General features: G+C 31.4%; 1 protein-coding gene and 1 long non-coding RNA gene across 2 annotated transcripts in view; one reads left to right on the forward strand and one right to left on the reverse strand.

Annotated features, from left to right (window-relative positions):
• The window catches only part of LOC139493386 (serine/threonine-protein kinase MARK2-like), a 98,649-nt gene that overhangs the window by 80,663 nt on the left and 2,606 nt on the right, over positions 1–15,380 (reverse strand). Inside the window, exons 2-4 of the mRNA XM_071281755.1 lie at positions 11,646–11,848; positions 10,430–10,519; positions 7,728–7,783 (exon numbers count right to left, since the gene is read on the reverse strand). Of these exons, the coding sequence (XP_071137856.1) occupies positions 7,728–7,783; positions 10,430–10,519; positions 11,646–11,848 (349 nt within the window). The remainder of the gene's footprint in view (positions 1–7,727; positions 7,784–10,429; positions 10,520–11,645; positions 11,849–15,380) is intronic.
• Positions 968–3,333, forward strand: LOC139493360 (uncharacterized). Its single transcript, XR_011656987.1, has 2 exons — positions 968–2,196; positions 2,511–3,333. It is a non-coding gene; the product is annotated as an uncharacterized lncRNA (long non-coding RNA).

The raw sequence follows: 15,380 nt of genomic DNA on the forward strand, positions 1-15,380 counted from the left end.
AACAAAATATTGTAAACGACAAATATTTGCAATGCCCTCTATAAAAATTGATATTTAAATGTACCAGGAGCATGTCATAACTTCAGAAATTTTTGAATTGCGGCCGGGGATGAAACATCTAAACTATATCATATATCACATACATCAGGATAGCTCGTTTGCAGCACTGATGAGTTATTTGTATTTCTGTTGTTCCTTTGGTTATCTGTTATAGCTGACGCGTTTGCCTCGGTTTAGTTTTGTGACCTTATTCTAACATTGGACTCCTCTACACTGAGTTTTGGCTAGAGGTACAGGGAAGATTTGAGATATCACAAAACATTTTAACCTCGGCGCAAAAGAGAATTTAAGAAACGTTTGTTACCAATTATTTCAATACAGAAGCACTGACTATATCCTCAGAAACATAAGCTGCATTGACCAAATGCTACTCTTTGGAAGTATCATTAAATAATTATAACGTGCATATCGTTTTGACTGGGCGAGTTGGAATCTTAGTTTCTTTAACATTTCTAGATTCTTGAATCGAGAATATAGGGAAAGTATAATCATGTCAGCACCAAAGTACATTTGCAAATCATTGTGTTGTTTAGGAAGCTTTATTTTTACTTCCTAAACATTGGAGCCTTGGTTATTTTCTGTAAATATTTATGCATATTTCAGCACAAACACGAACTGGTATTTCAGAATATAGGTTAGATCCTTGACAATCGACGTAGCATATTTACTGTATGTTTCTAACACATAGGCTCTACAATGGCCTACTAAAACTCTATGCCAAAATTTATGAATAGGGGAATTTAATTCCGTGCCCGATCAAGCGCACCTGCTTATAACACCGATTTAATAACAATCATATATAAAGTATCAAGGTAGGTAAACTACTGCAAGGGACATAATTATAACTTAATAGTTGAATCTTTGTCCTTATTTTTTATTTTTAGAAAATCGTCTGATTTCTATTTTTAGTTCCAAAATATCAACTATAAGAGTGGGCGTTTTATTTTGGTCTGCATAATGTTAGATGTAGGCAAACACAACCGACGAGATGATGAAGTCTATTATAACACCAGCAATTTCAGTTAGCGTTCAAACCGAACAGGGTTCACTTAATACCGGCAGTAAGAACATAGTAGTTCCTATTTGCGACGAAATGAGCATGCTAATGCCACATATACTGACGACAAATGCAGATTTTTCTAAAAAGCATAACAGACAGTCGTCGAAGGATATAAAAATAGCCAGAAAACATTATCAGGATTCATGCAAAGCTGTAAATATAACCAATCTGTGTTTGACTATTGGATGTCTGACATGTGTTGTTTACATTCTAACATATTACTATCGCATTGGCGATGGCACTGGTTTGGTTGGTAAATACCACTTAAATAAGCTTCAATGTTCCAAGAACAATGCTACCTGTGATAGGATGCCGTGGATTATAAAGAGCCAGGATTCAACGCAAGTTTCTTACGATACCAAAACAAGAAAATTACGGATTTTGCAACCTGGTTCATATTTTGTTCAACTTTCTTTAAATCTAGATCTCTCTGACAACAATGACAACCAAGTTCGTTTTGCATGTATAAAAACTCACGATGAGGAGAAATGTGGACGATTCGATCGCAGTGCAAGGCAGGTTGATGTATCTGTTGTGATTAAGATACTTAAACAAGGACAATCACTTTGGATTACTTTTAACAATTGGAACAAAATATACAGTATCAAAGAATTAAATATGCTCTCCATCTCTAAGCTCTGAGAGGAAACCTAATCAAGAATTCAAAGTCGTTCATCTTTCTGCATTTAGCAGTTAAGAATACTACACAGTAAGATACGAGATTAAGAAAAGGCATAACTGTACAGTATGCGAGATACAGCTTTAAAACGGGTGCGTCGTTTTGTTGTTTCTTTTATTTATCTATTTATGTATATATGTTTGTCTTATGTTTATCTATGGCTTCATAAAGAGTTGTAATTTTGTAATTTATAAAAATGTTCACTATGAATAAACCAACTTGACATATAATAGCTAGATAAAAGTCTCAATGGAGTGTTCATGCTCTATTTGTTACTTAAAATGTCATCTTTATTATACTGGATTAAATGGCTGGCAATCAAATAGAAGAATGAACTTACATACGAAACTTTACATGTTTAAAACTCTTTAGACAAATATGCATCAAATGTACAAAGGTTATGCGTATGAAAAGAAAAATAAAACATTTGCTATTTTTTTATAACGAAAATAAGTCTGAAACAATTTTGTTTTATAAGGTACTTTACAGGGGGGCTAACTTTTCGATCAATTTCTGGCTCCAATAAGTCCTTAATTAATCTACTTTTAATTACTGTAGAAAAATCAAATCATATTGCAGATGTCGTTGATATATAAAATTCTAAAGGGACATATTGCATGCAGAATTGTAGGAACAGCGGAATTTACAAAATATTTTAGATATATGTCCCAGATTTTAAAACGCTTTTTGAATAAATTCATAAGTTATCAGGTAGATCTTAATGAGTTGAATGTAGAACGATTTTTTTTTATGGTGGAATAAATCTCATACCACTGGTGGGTATTTATTTTTAAACTGAAACTGCAAATAATGTGGTTAAAATTTGATCTCCTAGTTCCTTTTAAATCGATAAACACTGCTGTATTTCAATGATTGGAGGTAAAGACAGGTTTTACTATTATATTACCATGATTACAGAATGTTGTTAAAAGTCTATCAAGAATACATTACAAAAAAGATAGGTTTTCTTATGAATCAACGTTATGTCGCAATATTTAACATTTGTAATGATGATGAGACCTATTTTTATGAATATTAAACTTCATTAAGCAATGTCCAGAATTCTTTGACACTTTTCATATCGCATAACTTAATCACAATATTATATTTGAGTTTTGAAGACGTTTAAGATTCAGCAATAAAAGTAGTTTTTTTATATATATTTTATTGCTTGTTCGATATTACTATGTTTTTTAACCTTCATTAAAAGGAGATAGTTGTTTATCAAACGTAATATTGCTCTTTATGTTTTGTTAGCTTATTATTTATAAGTCAATCAAAAAGCCTCATCATAGTATTTGAGTTTTGAAGACGTTTAAATTGTTTATGACCTCGAGCTAATTACCCATTTAGCTGGAGTGAAGCGATGCAGCAATAAAAGTAGTGTTTTTTACATTTTTATTTAGCTGTTTATGTCGATATCATCATCATAATTGTTTATCTAATGTAATGTTTCAAAATGATTTGTTTTTAATTAATGCAAATACAACATTGTGTATTATCTTGGTGCTAACAAATAAATAGTTCAAAACAGTTTTTGTATTGGAGTCCTTATTAACCAACTGGTAACAAATTATGATACAAACAGACATTTAAACTATTTGACCTTAAGTTTAAATCGGATTTAAAATATGTCTCATACATGCTCATGTTACACATCATTGTTAAACACTTGAGAATATACTGTTACCATAAGCTAATAAAGAAAGCGGGGTAACGTGTGTGTTTTGAATATATTTAATAAACCCAAACAAAATCAAACATGATCAAAATAACACTATTGCGTTATCAAGAAATATAACACAAGGTACATTTTGGGTGTCATAATTTTATACTCTTTTCTGGGTTAACATTCGTCAAAAACAGTTACAGATATTAACAAAAAGAAAGACATAAGCCGTAAAAATGAATTATCTCGTTTTAAATATACGATGTAAATCAATTAAAAGAGGAATATCTCGAATACGGTATATCTAAAGAAAACTTCAGGATTCAAAATCTTCAATTTCTATATTAAAACCAAATGATATATATTGTAATAATGTACCAAAATTGATCAGCATAAGTAATAAGTTCGAAACGTTGAACTTTTGCAGAGTAGCCTTTCAATCGAAAACTAATAAACCACATGCAACTACAAATTTATCTGACTAAATCAATTAACGCAGTCAAACTCTAATTCGACATCTACGTAAACTCATCATAGATACCAGGCTTGATGTTTACGTTGAGTTGCGTAACACTAATAAAATACTCATCGGTGACTCTTGAACAATATTTTTAAAAAGCCATATGAAGTACTAAGATCAAGAGCATTGATGACCTAAATTCCGAAAGTTGTTGTCAAATACATCTATATTCATTATTGGAAATGATTTGTACGTTCTAAGTTAGATTGCATTGATGACCTAAATTCCGAAAGGAAATGAATCTTACGAAACACCAACAAACCGGAGAAGGTACATTGTATTGTGGATACATGTTCATGTTTTAATATGTATGATTACATTGAAACGCGATGCATTAAATGTTCTGATGCAAACAAGTTTACAATACTTTAATTCACCTCGCTACTGTAATATCGTATCGACAAAAACAGTCGAAATATCAAAATACAGCATTGTCTTATTGGAGGAAAGGCACTTACAAACCAATTCGCTGCTTTTCAAGGAATATTACCTGAAAATTGTCCGTTCAGTAGAGAGATGTTTTGCATTAATAGCAACTATTTGTTTGTGATTTATAAATATTCAAAAGAAGATAGAATCAATTTAGTGGTTCAAGGTGTTGCTGAAGATAATAATCAAGAGTAAAAAGTTATAGTGCAAATATAAATTTCATAAATACGTTTTACTAAAGAGGTGTACTACTTACATAGTTTTGAATTACTTGTTAATAAATAAATGAGTACATGTTTCAGTCTTTAGACTAGACAACGATAAAAACCGGATTGATTAGTCTTTTGTAGACGAAACGCGCGTCTGGCTCTAATACAAAATTTCAATCCTGGTATTCATCATGACTTTATTGAAAACTGCACTAAAAATACTGGGTAATATTTTCAAAAGCGTACACCAAAACGTTGTGATTGATTTAAACGTTTTTAACAATGGAAATTCAACCAATGACGTAACGTTATTTTGATTTTGGTGTACGAACAATGAAATTACCCATTATTGTTTAGATTCTGAAACTGCCAATTGCTCAGAAAAATTTTGATACATAAAGGATGCCAGTCGGTGCCATATTTCTGGATATTGAATCTTCTCATGTTACAGTTAATTTACGAAGGCATATGACCAAAAAAACTTTAAAAATCATAGTTTAACCATAACTAATGGTGTCAGTAGTATACCGCTGTTCAGTAGTCATAATTCGATTAAGTAAAACAAATCCGGGTAACAAAGCAAAACCGAAAAAAAATACATCAACTATAAGTGGAAAACAATAGAAGAACTGAGCTTCAACAAAACAAACGTCATCATACATTTAACAGGACTACAGATAACAAATTCCTGAATTGATTCAAGACATTAAATGGTGTGTTGAAGCAGGTTTTATGGCTAGCCGTACATCTTGCTCATATGTATATGGCAATGCTATAAATATCACTAAAATTACAACACTATGTGACAGGAATGCAGTTAAAACAAACGCTAGAGCACTCAGGACAGAGATCGTACTATAAGTGCATAATAGTGCATACCAACTTCCCAGCTGATTTGGTATTCAAGAGCTTGAAGCACCTACTCAGACTTCGAAACGTCACCAGTGACTGAGCAGAAATTGAATAAGCTAGGGTATGTCAAGGAACGTCTTTTATTCTTCAAACGTTCATCTGAAGATACCAAGACCTTGTTGATAAATGTTCTATATCAACTACACAAATAATACACGATAGTCTTGAAAAATATATTATATGTACTGACGTTGTTTATCGTCTTAACGGTTCATTGTATACTTTTATTCAGAAATAGGACAATTGTGATTCATTCGTTTGATATGTTTGAGCTTTTGATTTTGCTATTTGATTAAGGTATGAATTTTCCTCGGAGTTCCTTTTTCTTTCGTATACCATCAGTAAATTAATTTCCAAAGTGTTTTAACAAATAACTTCAGATTTATGGTATTGCACTATAATAATCGCCTCTCATCACTTAAAACATCTGTTAGAAGGGTGATAACTCAAATTCTAAATAATCTTTATCTTTTCTTTGCAAACATGATCTGAATTATACATCATTAGCAAAGACAATTTGTAAATAGGCATAGACATCCAAAGTGTGAGAATATTCTGTATACATTGTAGTTCTTGACTATGATATATTGAACATATCTTGATGCTCAAATCGAGTAACATAAAAATTTTATGTGTTGGTTCTCCACAAGAGCACCAGCGTAATGATAACAAAACGTCATCTCTTGGTCACAATAAGGAGGGATAATCCAAGCAAACAGTGAGGCGAAAAAAAACACGGATACATTCAAACTCATTGGTTGAAAATAAATTGACATGACATGCCAAAAACGAAAAACAGATCAAAAGTTATGTGGATGATACGAGAATTCTTAAATTATGTTGTGGCAACAGTCAAAAGAAGTCCTTTCCTATCAAATGTTGCCTGTAAAATGTAGGCAACAGTAGTATACCGCTGTTAAAAACTCATAAATCCATGGACAAAAAACAAAATCGGGGTAACAAATTAAAACTGAGGGAAACGCATTAAATATAAGAGTACAACGACACAACATTAAAATGTAACACACACACACACAAACACAGAACCGGACTAAGCATTAGACAAAATCCTTTGAGAATAACAAATATAACATCAAAGCCAAATACATGAATTTGGGATAAGTAACCTTTAATTCAATATCCTCTTTACTGTTGGTTTTATAAACTTATTATTCAATTGCCCACTATTATTTTGAATGCTCATTGTATATGTATGTATACCGTTTCGCAGATTTTAAGACCATCATATAATTTACATATATTAATATACATGTATATGACATGGTATTTTTAACGACTTTGTCGTTCAATGATGGTTTTGCAAACTCCATTTACATATATAGAATTGAGAATGGAAATGAAAAAAGGAAAAATACATGTATATATAATTACGATTTTTTTTTTGATTTTTTTTATCAGTTTTCTTTCTTTTTTTTCCTTGTTTAATTTGTTATCTAGAGCTTTTCTCCCTCTGTCGGGGATTTTGATTACGTTTTTTTAATATTTTTCTTAAACTTGGTCTTTCTGCACATAAGAATTACACTACAGTTTAAGGAGAGATAACTCAATTTGAAAAAAGATCCACTCAAAATACTTTGATATAATACACGATACAGATACGACAAAGATGAAAATCTGTAATGAGTATATATATATCTCATTACAAATTCTTTTTTCGTATCGTTATCAACAACATTGATGATCTTTTGATACAATGCATGATGCTTGAATCAAGTTAAATCTTGAAAATTGTTATATGCTGTTTCTTTACTAATTGTAAATAAGGAGCCTCGCAAATTAATTCACTGTCTCGGATCCAAGAAGTATCTGATCCTGTAGATTGACATGTTCGTCTGTGGATTATCAGTTCATTACATAGGCTTTCAGACCTAAATACATGCAGGAAACAAAAACCAGGATGAAATGTATGACATCTTTTTATCAAAACAGGAATGATCAATTCAGATTTTCATTTTGATTAGTTATTATCTGCTAGTGATAGCATAATATTAAAACAACCATTATCTAGGTCAGGAAATAGTAAAACAATCATTATCTAGGTCAGGGAATATTAAAACAACCATTATCTAGGTCAGGGAATAGTAAAACACACACAACAATACGCCCGAACTGAAAAAGACAAGTAAAGTAAATCAATAGAAATAAGTACAATTAAAAGTTCTACTCACCAATTATCTTCAGATTGAGATCTTTGTCAAGTAAGAAATTTTCTAATTTCAAGTCTCTAAAATAGAAAATAGTGTAAACCTCAAAATAAATATAAATACTGACATGCAAGTATATATACCTCTTATCAAGTAAAAAAATGTAACTGTTAATATAATTCTTTGAAATAACAATCCAAACTTTTCTGACTGAATTTCATTGATATGTTGTCCCCCAAAAAAAAAAGAAATTACAGAAAAAACAGACATGTCTTCCTCCGACCCATTTTTAGAGCTATACCTCGAACTTGACATACACGGTCATTTCAGTACCAGAATCTATGGCAAACGAGACGTTTAAAAACTTTTAAATTTTGAAATTATCAATTTCCCCCACCTTAGTAGCAATATACTAACTTCACCTGCATATGGGAAATACATTTCCTTACTTATTCGGTATTCAGGATTTTGCAGATCCTACTCTTTATAAACGTCACCAGTGTCGGAGCAGAAAGTTGATGAACCTGGGGTATGTCAAAGAACGTCTCGTCATTTTTCTTTAACAAAAACAAAGATTTATCGGAGGTACCAAGACCTTGTTGATAAATATTCCGTATCAACTTCACAAATAATACACGATGGTCTTGAAGTATAGATTCTGGGTATTGACGTTGGTTATCGTTATTCTATTCTTTTATTTGTCTTTATGAATATTACTTTTACTGTTTACACAGCTACTTTTGCATGGGTACTATTTCTTATCCAAAAAGCGGTAGTACTGGAAATCGTCTTTTAATATTCAGTACTCTATTGTTACTTTAAATTTATTGTAATATTTAGGTACCTGTATCCTACAGTACTTGATTTGTACTTGAAATTTAAGTACTGCAGATTTTTGGTTACTTCGTTACATTCTCAGCATTCTGAAAGTTAGTCTACTTCAAATCTCTTAAAGTTATGATTTTCAAACATGAAATATAGTGATCACTGTTGGTATTTTTTATGTACCAAAATTTTATTTTCAAATCAAGTACTGTAAAATACAGGGTACTTAAATATTACAATAATTTTAAAGTAAAGAATTAGTACAAAATATTAAAAGTAATTTTCCAGTACTACAGATTTTAAGTACAGATATAGTACCTACATGTATGCAAAAGTAGCAGTGCAGTTTGTTTTTATTGGTATCCATTTGACGTAGATCGGTACTTTTACATCCCGTCATTGTGATATTGTTCTATGATAATTTCTCGTATTATTGTCTTTCAATTTTGCTTATGTGTTTTGTCTATATGTCTTTTTGTCTATATGTCTTTTTGTCTATATGTCTTTTTGTCTATCTGTCTTTTTGTGTTTCTTCGATACATATATGACGTGGCTCTGTACTTGTACATCTCATCATTGCGTTATTTTACTATGATTAATCACTATAAAAATATGATCTATTATGAAAAAGTAAAATCACAAAATACTGAACTCAGAGGAAAATCAAATCGGAAAGTCCCTTATCAAACATACAATTTAATTCACTCGTATTAATAAGAAAAATACATATAAAACACGACCCAGAGTTCAGTAGAGATACTGAATTGTCATAAAGAACCGGAATAATTTATTCACGGATTAATTTTATGAAATAAGTTCATATTGATTTGATTTAAGGGTAGAACTTTCCTTTAATATTATGATATGTATATGTTATTAACCTTTAGAACATACTCACCCCTTCTCGTCCAATGAAAAGTCAGTTTTTTCCCCCTCTAATTTTCATAGTACATGGTTTTCCATGCACTATGAAATGCTATACATGAATGACTTTTCATTGTCAGTTAATTATGAAAGTGAACTCTTAATAACTGCACTAATGAAGTGTACAATCCCCTGAGGCATTTTCCCTGGGAAAAGAGCCTACTGATTAAAGATGAAAGAGCAAAGGTTAAAACAAAACATTTTGAATTTTACAAATTTTTATAATTTTTCTTATGGTACACATATATAGAATAAACAAAAACAATATGGGGGTAAGGATGTAGGTAAAATAATATTTATTTATTATATACCGGGCATTTGAGGGATTTTTTTTTCTTTCAAGAAAACAATTCCAGACTGCTGATATAGAAAGCAAAGGATTTTTTTTTGGAGACACATTAATACATATAAAGTTATCAATAAAAAAGTAAGCATTTAACACTGAATGGTCTGGATTTAAATGCTTATACAGAGTTTTATATTTATAAAAAAAAATCAAAAAGGGGATTTATATAACATTGTGTTGCTTTTTAAAATAAAAAAATCTCAAGATATATAAGTATTAAATTTTACCTGAAGCAGAAGAAAAACAATTTATCCATTTATCATCACAAACTATGTCAGTGCTATTTCATTCCATCCATTGAAATGATGATTACCTATGTTTTACATTTGGTTAATCATAAAAAGTGAACTCTTATTAAGGTTTGAATATTACAATGGGAAAGCTAATTTTGTAAGGTCACTCGAAAGTGTGAATATGTTCTAAATTGGTCAGACAATACTTGGTCATGTTTTATGAAGATTTAAGCCCTCGGCTTCGCCTTGGGCTTAAATCTTCATAAAACATGACCAAGTATTGTCTAACCTATAAATAGACAATATTTGATTTGATATTAAGTACACGTGCGGGTTACTATCCCGTAGACAACATTTGATTGATTTAATATTATTAAGTACACGTGCGAGTAACTAACCTGTGAACAATATTGGATCGATGCAAGTGGTCAACAGCAGATACTAGTTGTCGAGCAAACTTTCTACACTCAAACTCAGGCAAAAACTTTCTACAAATTATTACAATACTGTCAAATTAACCCGGATTTCAAATCATCATCACGTTTGATTGAATAGATACATATAATTATCTAGTAGTAGTTTGTTTCTGTATACTTTATAACAGATTTATATTGAGAAGTAAAAGAAAAAGAAAACCCTGCGTGATACGTCTGTAGATATAAATGGTTACTATGATTCTATAAATTTGATTTGATTATATAATGTGATTTTATGATGTGTAATGTTACTAGATTATTGATTATTAAGTTAATTTTTAATATGGTTAACGATTTTTTTTTGTGCGTGTGTCAAGTCCAGAAGCTATATACATTTTTCAAGCGCATATTTAACCAATGATGTTGCAACCCTCCAAAGACTCTTGACGGTTTATCTTTATCATAGGTAACAATGTAGAGATACATAAATACCCTGCCACATCCACTCTGTGTTTTTGTAAGTTGTGTTTCTGCTTTGTATCCATGTGATGAGTTAAGCCCTTTTCAACTGATTTTTTATAGTTTCGGTGTACTGTTACAGCACTGCCCCAGATTAGTGGGAGACTTGGTGCCTTCAAATTAGTTTAACCCTTTCACATTCTGATGTGCCTGTCCAAAATCAGCAGCCTATATCTCATGGTTGTCGTTTCTTTCTATGTAACACATTTGCTTTTCGTTCATTATTTTGTACATAAACAATGCCGTTAATTTGTCTCGAATGAAGTGTTCTAATTTCTCTATCAATTTGTCTCTTGTGAAGAGTTTCCTCATTGGCAATTATAACACATCTCATTTTTATAAATTCCGTTTTAAATATAACATAATTGATACAATTCAATAATTAAATAATCTTTCGTAAGGCTAAGTGTTGCACTGCTACATCAATTCCATGTATGTAAGGGTTGTGCTCTCACAAATAACACTAGTCAGGACTCAATTTGGGCCTGTTCAGTGTGAGCCAAAACTCTGTTTTGAAGACCGTACTTTGATACATAATTGACATACCACATTTTCTTATCTATATCAACCACGCCTTGTTTGATGATATACCTATCAAAGTATCTGAAAACATAATTTTACATCATTTGTGTTTAACATTATATACGAAGAAATATTGAACCATTATTGTATTACTTACTTCATACATAAATACTTGATGAATTCACCACCCTCTACGGATTCCAGCACTAAGTAATAACCGTTTTCTGTTTCCATCACTTCGTACATCCGTACTATATTGGGATGTTGTATCTTTTGTAAAACGATTGCTTCTCTACGCACATTTCTACGAACGGATTCTTTCGCCAGCAATGCCTTCTTTGGAACTACTTTTACTGCAACCTGCATATGCCAAAAAATATAAAGAGTTATACATTTCACAATAATTGACACTTGCACAAGGTAAAGAAATCAATAAGGTCAGATAAAAAAAAAGATGGAACATTAATTCAAAATAATAGTGAACAATACATAAATGGCAAATAAATTAATATAGATATAAAAAGTTCTTGTTTCCTGAAGACAAATTTAAAGGACTTACACTGCTACTACATTTACAGAAAACGAACATTCTGACAATTTCCTGTTGACTGCTGGATTTAGAATGGATTCTTTAAGCAGTGGCACATTTACAAATGTTTGCACAGATTCTAAATACAGAAAAGACAGTTCAAATGATGCTTAAGAAAATATACTGATACTTGACGGGAACTGATTTTATAACCAGTAGTTTGGAAAGTCCATTGTAAAAAAACTTTTTGGAGGATAACACCCAAAATAGATATGCCTAATTTGTCTAAGATGAACCGTCTGCTGGAGTAGTAACATTACATTGTCATGATCATAATATTTAGAGAAATTGAAATAAAGTTAATTGTATGGCCCTACCAAAGAAGTTCATTAATGAATGAAACTATATATAAGAAGATGTGTTTGAAAGACACAGTGGTCAGATATATTCGCGTTATCGCATCTTCACTTTAATTTCATTTCCAAATACTTTCATTCAAATCATCTTATAAAATAAAATACTTATTGGTAAATAAGTTCGGCCCACTTTCTTGTAAAATACAATCTCTACAGAAATCACATATTTATGTTGTCAGTTATAATAAATTAATCTTATTTTATCGCAATCTGATCAGAAAGATATTTTTCTCGATGCATTGATACACATTTAATACGAATTTAATTAATATGACTACAAATGAATTTACCCGACCTTTTAATTAAAAATCATTTAACAATGTCTATAATCTAACGTCTATCGTATAAGTCAACTTATAATGTATGTTGTCTGAATATAGAGTTGTTAGATTTGAACTACTGATAATTGGTAATTGCGATATATTAATATCCTGTGAAACTTTTTAGCCTTCGTGTATTTAATGTTTTGTTTCGAATTACATATGTTGTTAGACCTTTGTGCTTACAGCATATAGATAAAAGCATAGAACATGTAATTTATATATTACTTATTTAAAACGTTATGAAAACAAATAGTGCATGATGTGCGTATAACTTCATTTTAAATTTCTAACATATCATGTATTAGTACTTTCATCCTTTCAGCTTGTTTTCTATAAAACAAATTATCAGAAGAAGATAACTCTTCTTTTTTTATATATAGTATTCAGGTTTTAAGGGAGGAACAGGTGGTTGTTCACCTTATGGAGCAACAGATATGGTAAATGCATTTCTCGTTTGAATTGTTTTTTTACATTTGTCATGTCGGGGCCTTTTTTAGCTGACTATGTAGTATTGACTTTGCTCACTGTTGAAGGCCTTACAATGACCTGTAGTTGATAATTTCTGTATCATTTGGTCTCTAGTGGAGAGTTGTCTCATTGGCAATCATACCACATCTTCTATTTTATATTCGTGAATTTTCTACTTTTAACGTTTTCTAGTTTGCCCTTCTCACTTTTTTCAAATGCTTCACCTTAAATGAATGTTTCTCTTGTTTCAATGGGTATAACCTCCTTGTATATATACCTCCAATATACCAAAACAAGTCGTTATCGACACCTATAAGAAAAGCCTAACCTCGGAATAAAGCCCTCGTGGAATAACCCTTGCTCTGGTTGACATATTTGGATATTCACCTCGTCAGCAGGCCATAATTGTATATTGTTATACAAGTGACTGGTGGATTCTTATGAAAATATCTGTATTGCAAACAATCCAAAAGACAAACAAAAATATCTACATCCCAGAACTGTAATCTTAAACATTGTATTAAAACATATTATTAGTATAAACAGCTAGAATCTCGAAAGAAAACGGCTTTCATTCATCAATCAACTACGTTTCACAACCCGGATATGCGACATCAATACTATGTTACTGTCTTGCATGCTGTTTTCCCCTCGTTATGAACCACAACAATAATATATGACCGTTCATACTATAGACAATGCTCCAGCAGACACAACTGCAGTAATTTCAAAAATGAATTGGCAATTGGTTTGTCCGAGCAAAACACTGAAGCCAATGACGTTCACATGCTAAATTTGTAAAGCATACAGGTTCAATTTATCTGTCATGTTTCAAATTGGAATATTTTATATTTTTCTATGATAATAAAACAATAAAAAAAAACATCGGTAGTTTGACATTATTCTATCAAAAGTCGAAAAATAACATTTTTGGGAGGGCAACTTATAAATGTTATTATCGCTATTTTACGAAATTTTCCTTTGATCTTGCTGACTGATAATTTACTTTCTTAGTTGAGTCGAATGATATGAAAAGTTATCGCTAGAAACCAAGACATCATATTTAAAGACATTAACCGATATAAATATTGTCTTGAACAGATATTTACCGATAAAAATACTGTCTTGAACAGGCATTTTCCGATATAAATATTGTCTTGAACAGGCATTTACCGATATAAATATTATATTCAACAGACATCTTCATATATACAAAGGGTCTTCAACAGACATCTACAGATGTAAAGAGGGTCTGCAACAAACATCTACAGATATACGGAGGGTCTTCAACGGACATATACAGATATACAGAGGCTTTTCAACAGACATCTACAGATATAAAGAGGCTTTTCAACAGACATCTACAGATATAAAGAGCGTCTTCAACAGACATCTGACATCTACAGATATAAAGAGGGTCTGCAAAAGACATCTACAGATATAAAGAGGGTCTGCAACAGACATATACAGATATAAAGTGGGTCCTCTATAGACATCAACAGATATAAAGTGGGTCCTCTACAGACATCTACAGATATACAGAGGGTCTTCAACGGACATATACAGATGTAAAGAGGCTTTTCAACAGACATCTAGATATAGAAATTGTCTTCAACAAACATCTGACATCTACAGATATCAAGAGGGTCTACAACAGACATCTACAGATAAAAAGTGGGTCTAAAACACATTTCTACAGATATACAGAGCGTCTTCAACAGACATCTACCGATATAAAGAGCGTCTTCAACAGACATCTACAGATATAAAGAGGCTCTTCAACAGACATCTACAGATATAAAGAAGATCTAAAACAGATTTCTACAGATATACAGAGCGTCTTCAACAGACATCTACCGATATAAGGAGCGTCTTCAACAGATATCTACAGATATAAAGAGGCTCTGCAACAGACATCTACAGATATAAAGAGGGTCTAAAACAGATTTCTACAGATATACAGAGCGTCTTCAACAGACATCTACCGATATAAAGAGCGTCTTCAACAGACATCAACAGGTATAAAGAGTCTCTTCAACTGTTACAGACATCTACAGATATAAAGAGGGTCTACAACAGATTTCTACAGATATACAGAGCGTCTTAAACAGACATCTACAGATATAAAGAGGGTCGACAACAGACATCTACAGATA

Source organism: Mytilus edulis, chromosome 10 (genome assembly GCF_963676685.1).
Source record: "Mytilus edulis chromosome 10, xbMytEdul2.2, whole genome shotgun sequence".
Classification (NCBI taxonomy): Eukaryota; Metazoa; Mollusca; class Bivalvia; order Mytilida; family Mytilidae; genus Mytilus; species Mytilus edulis.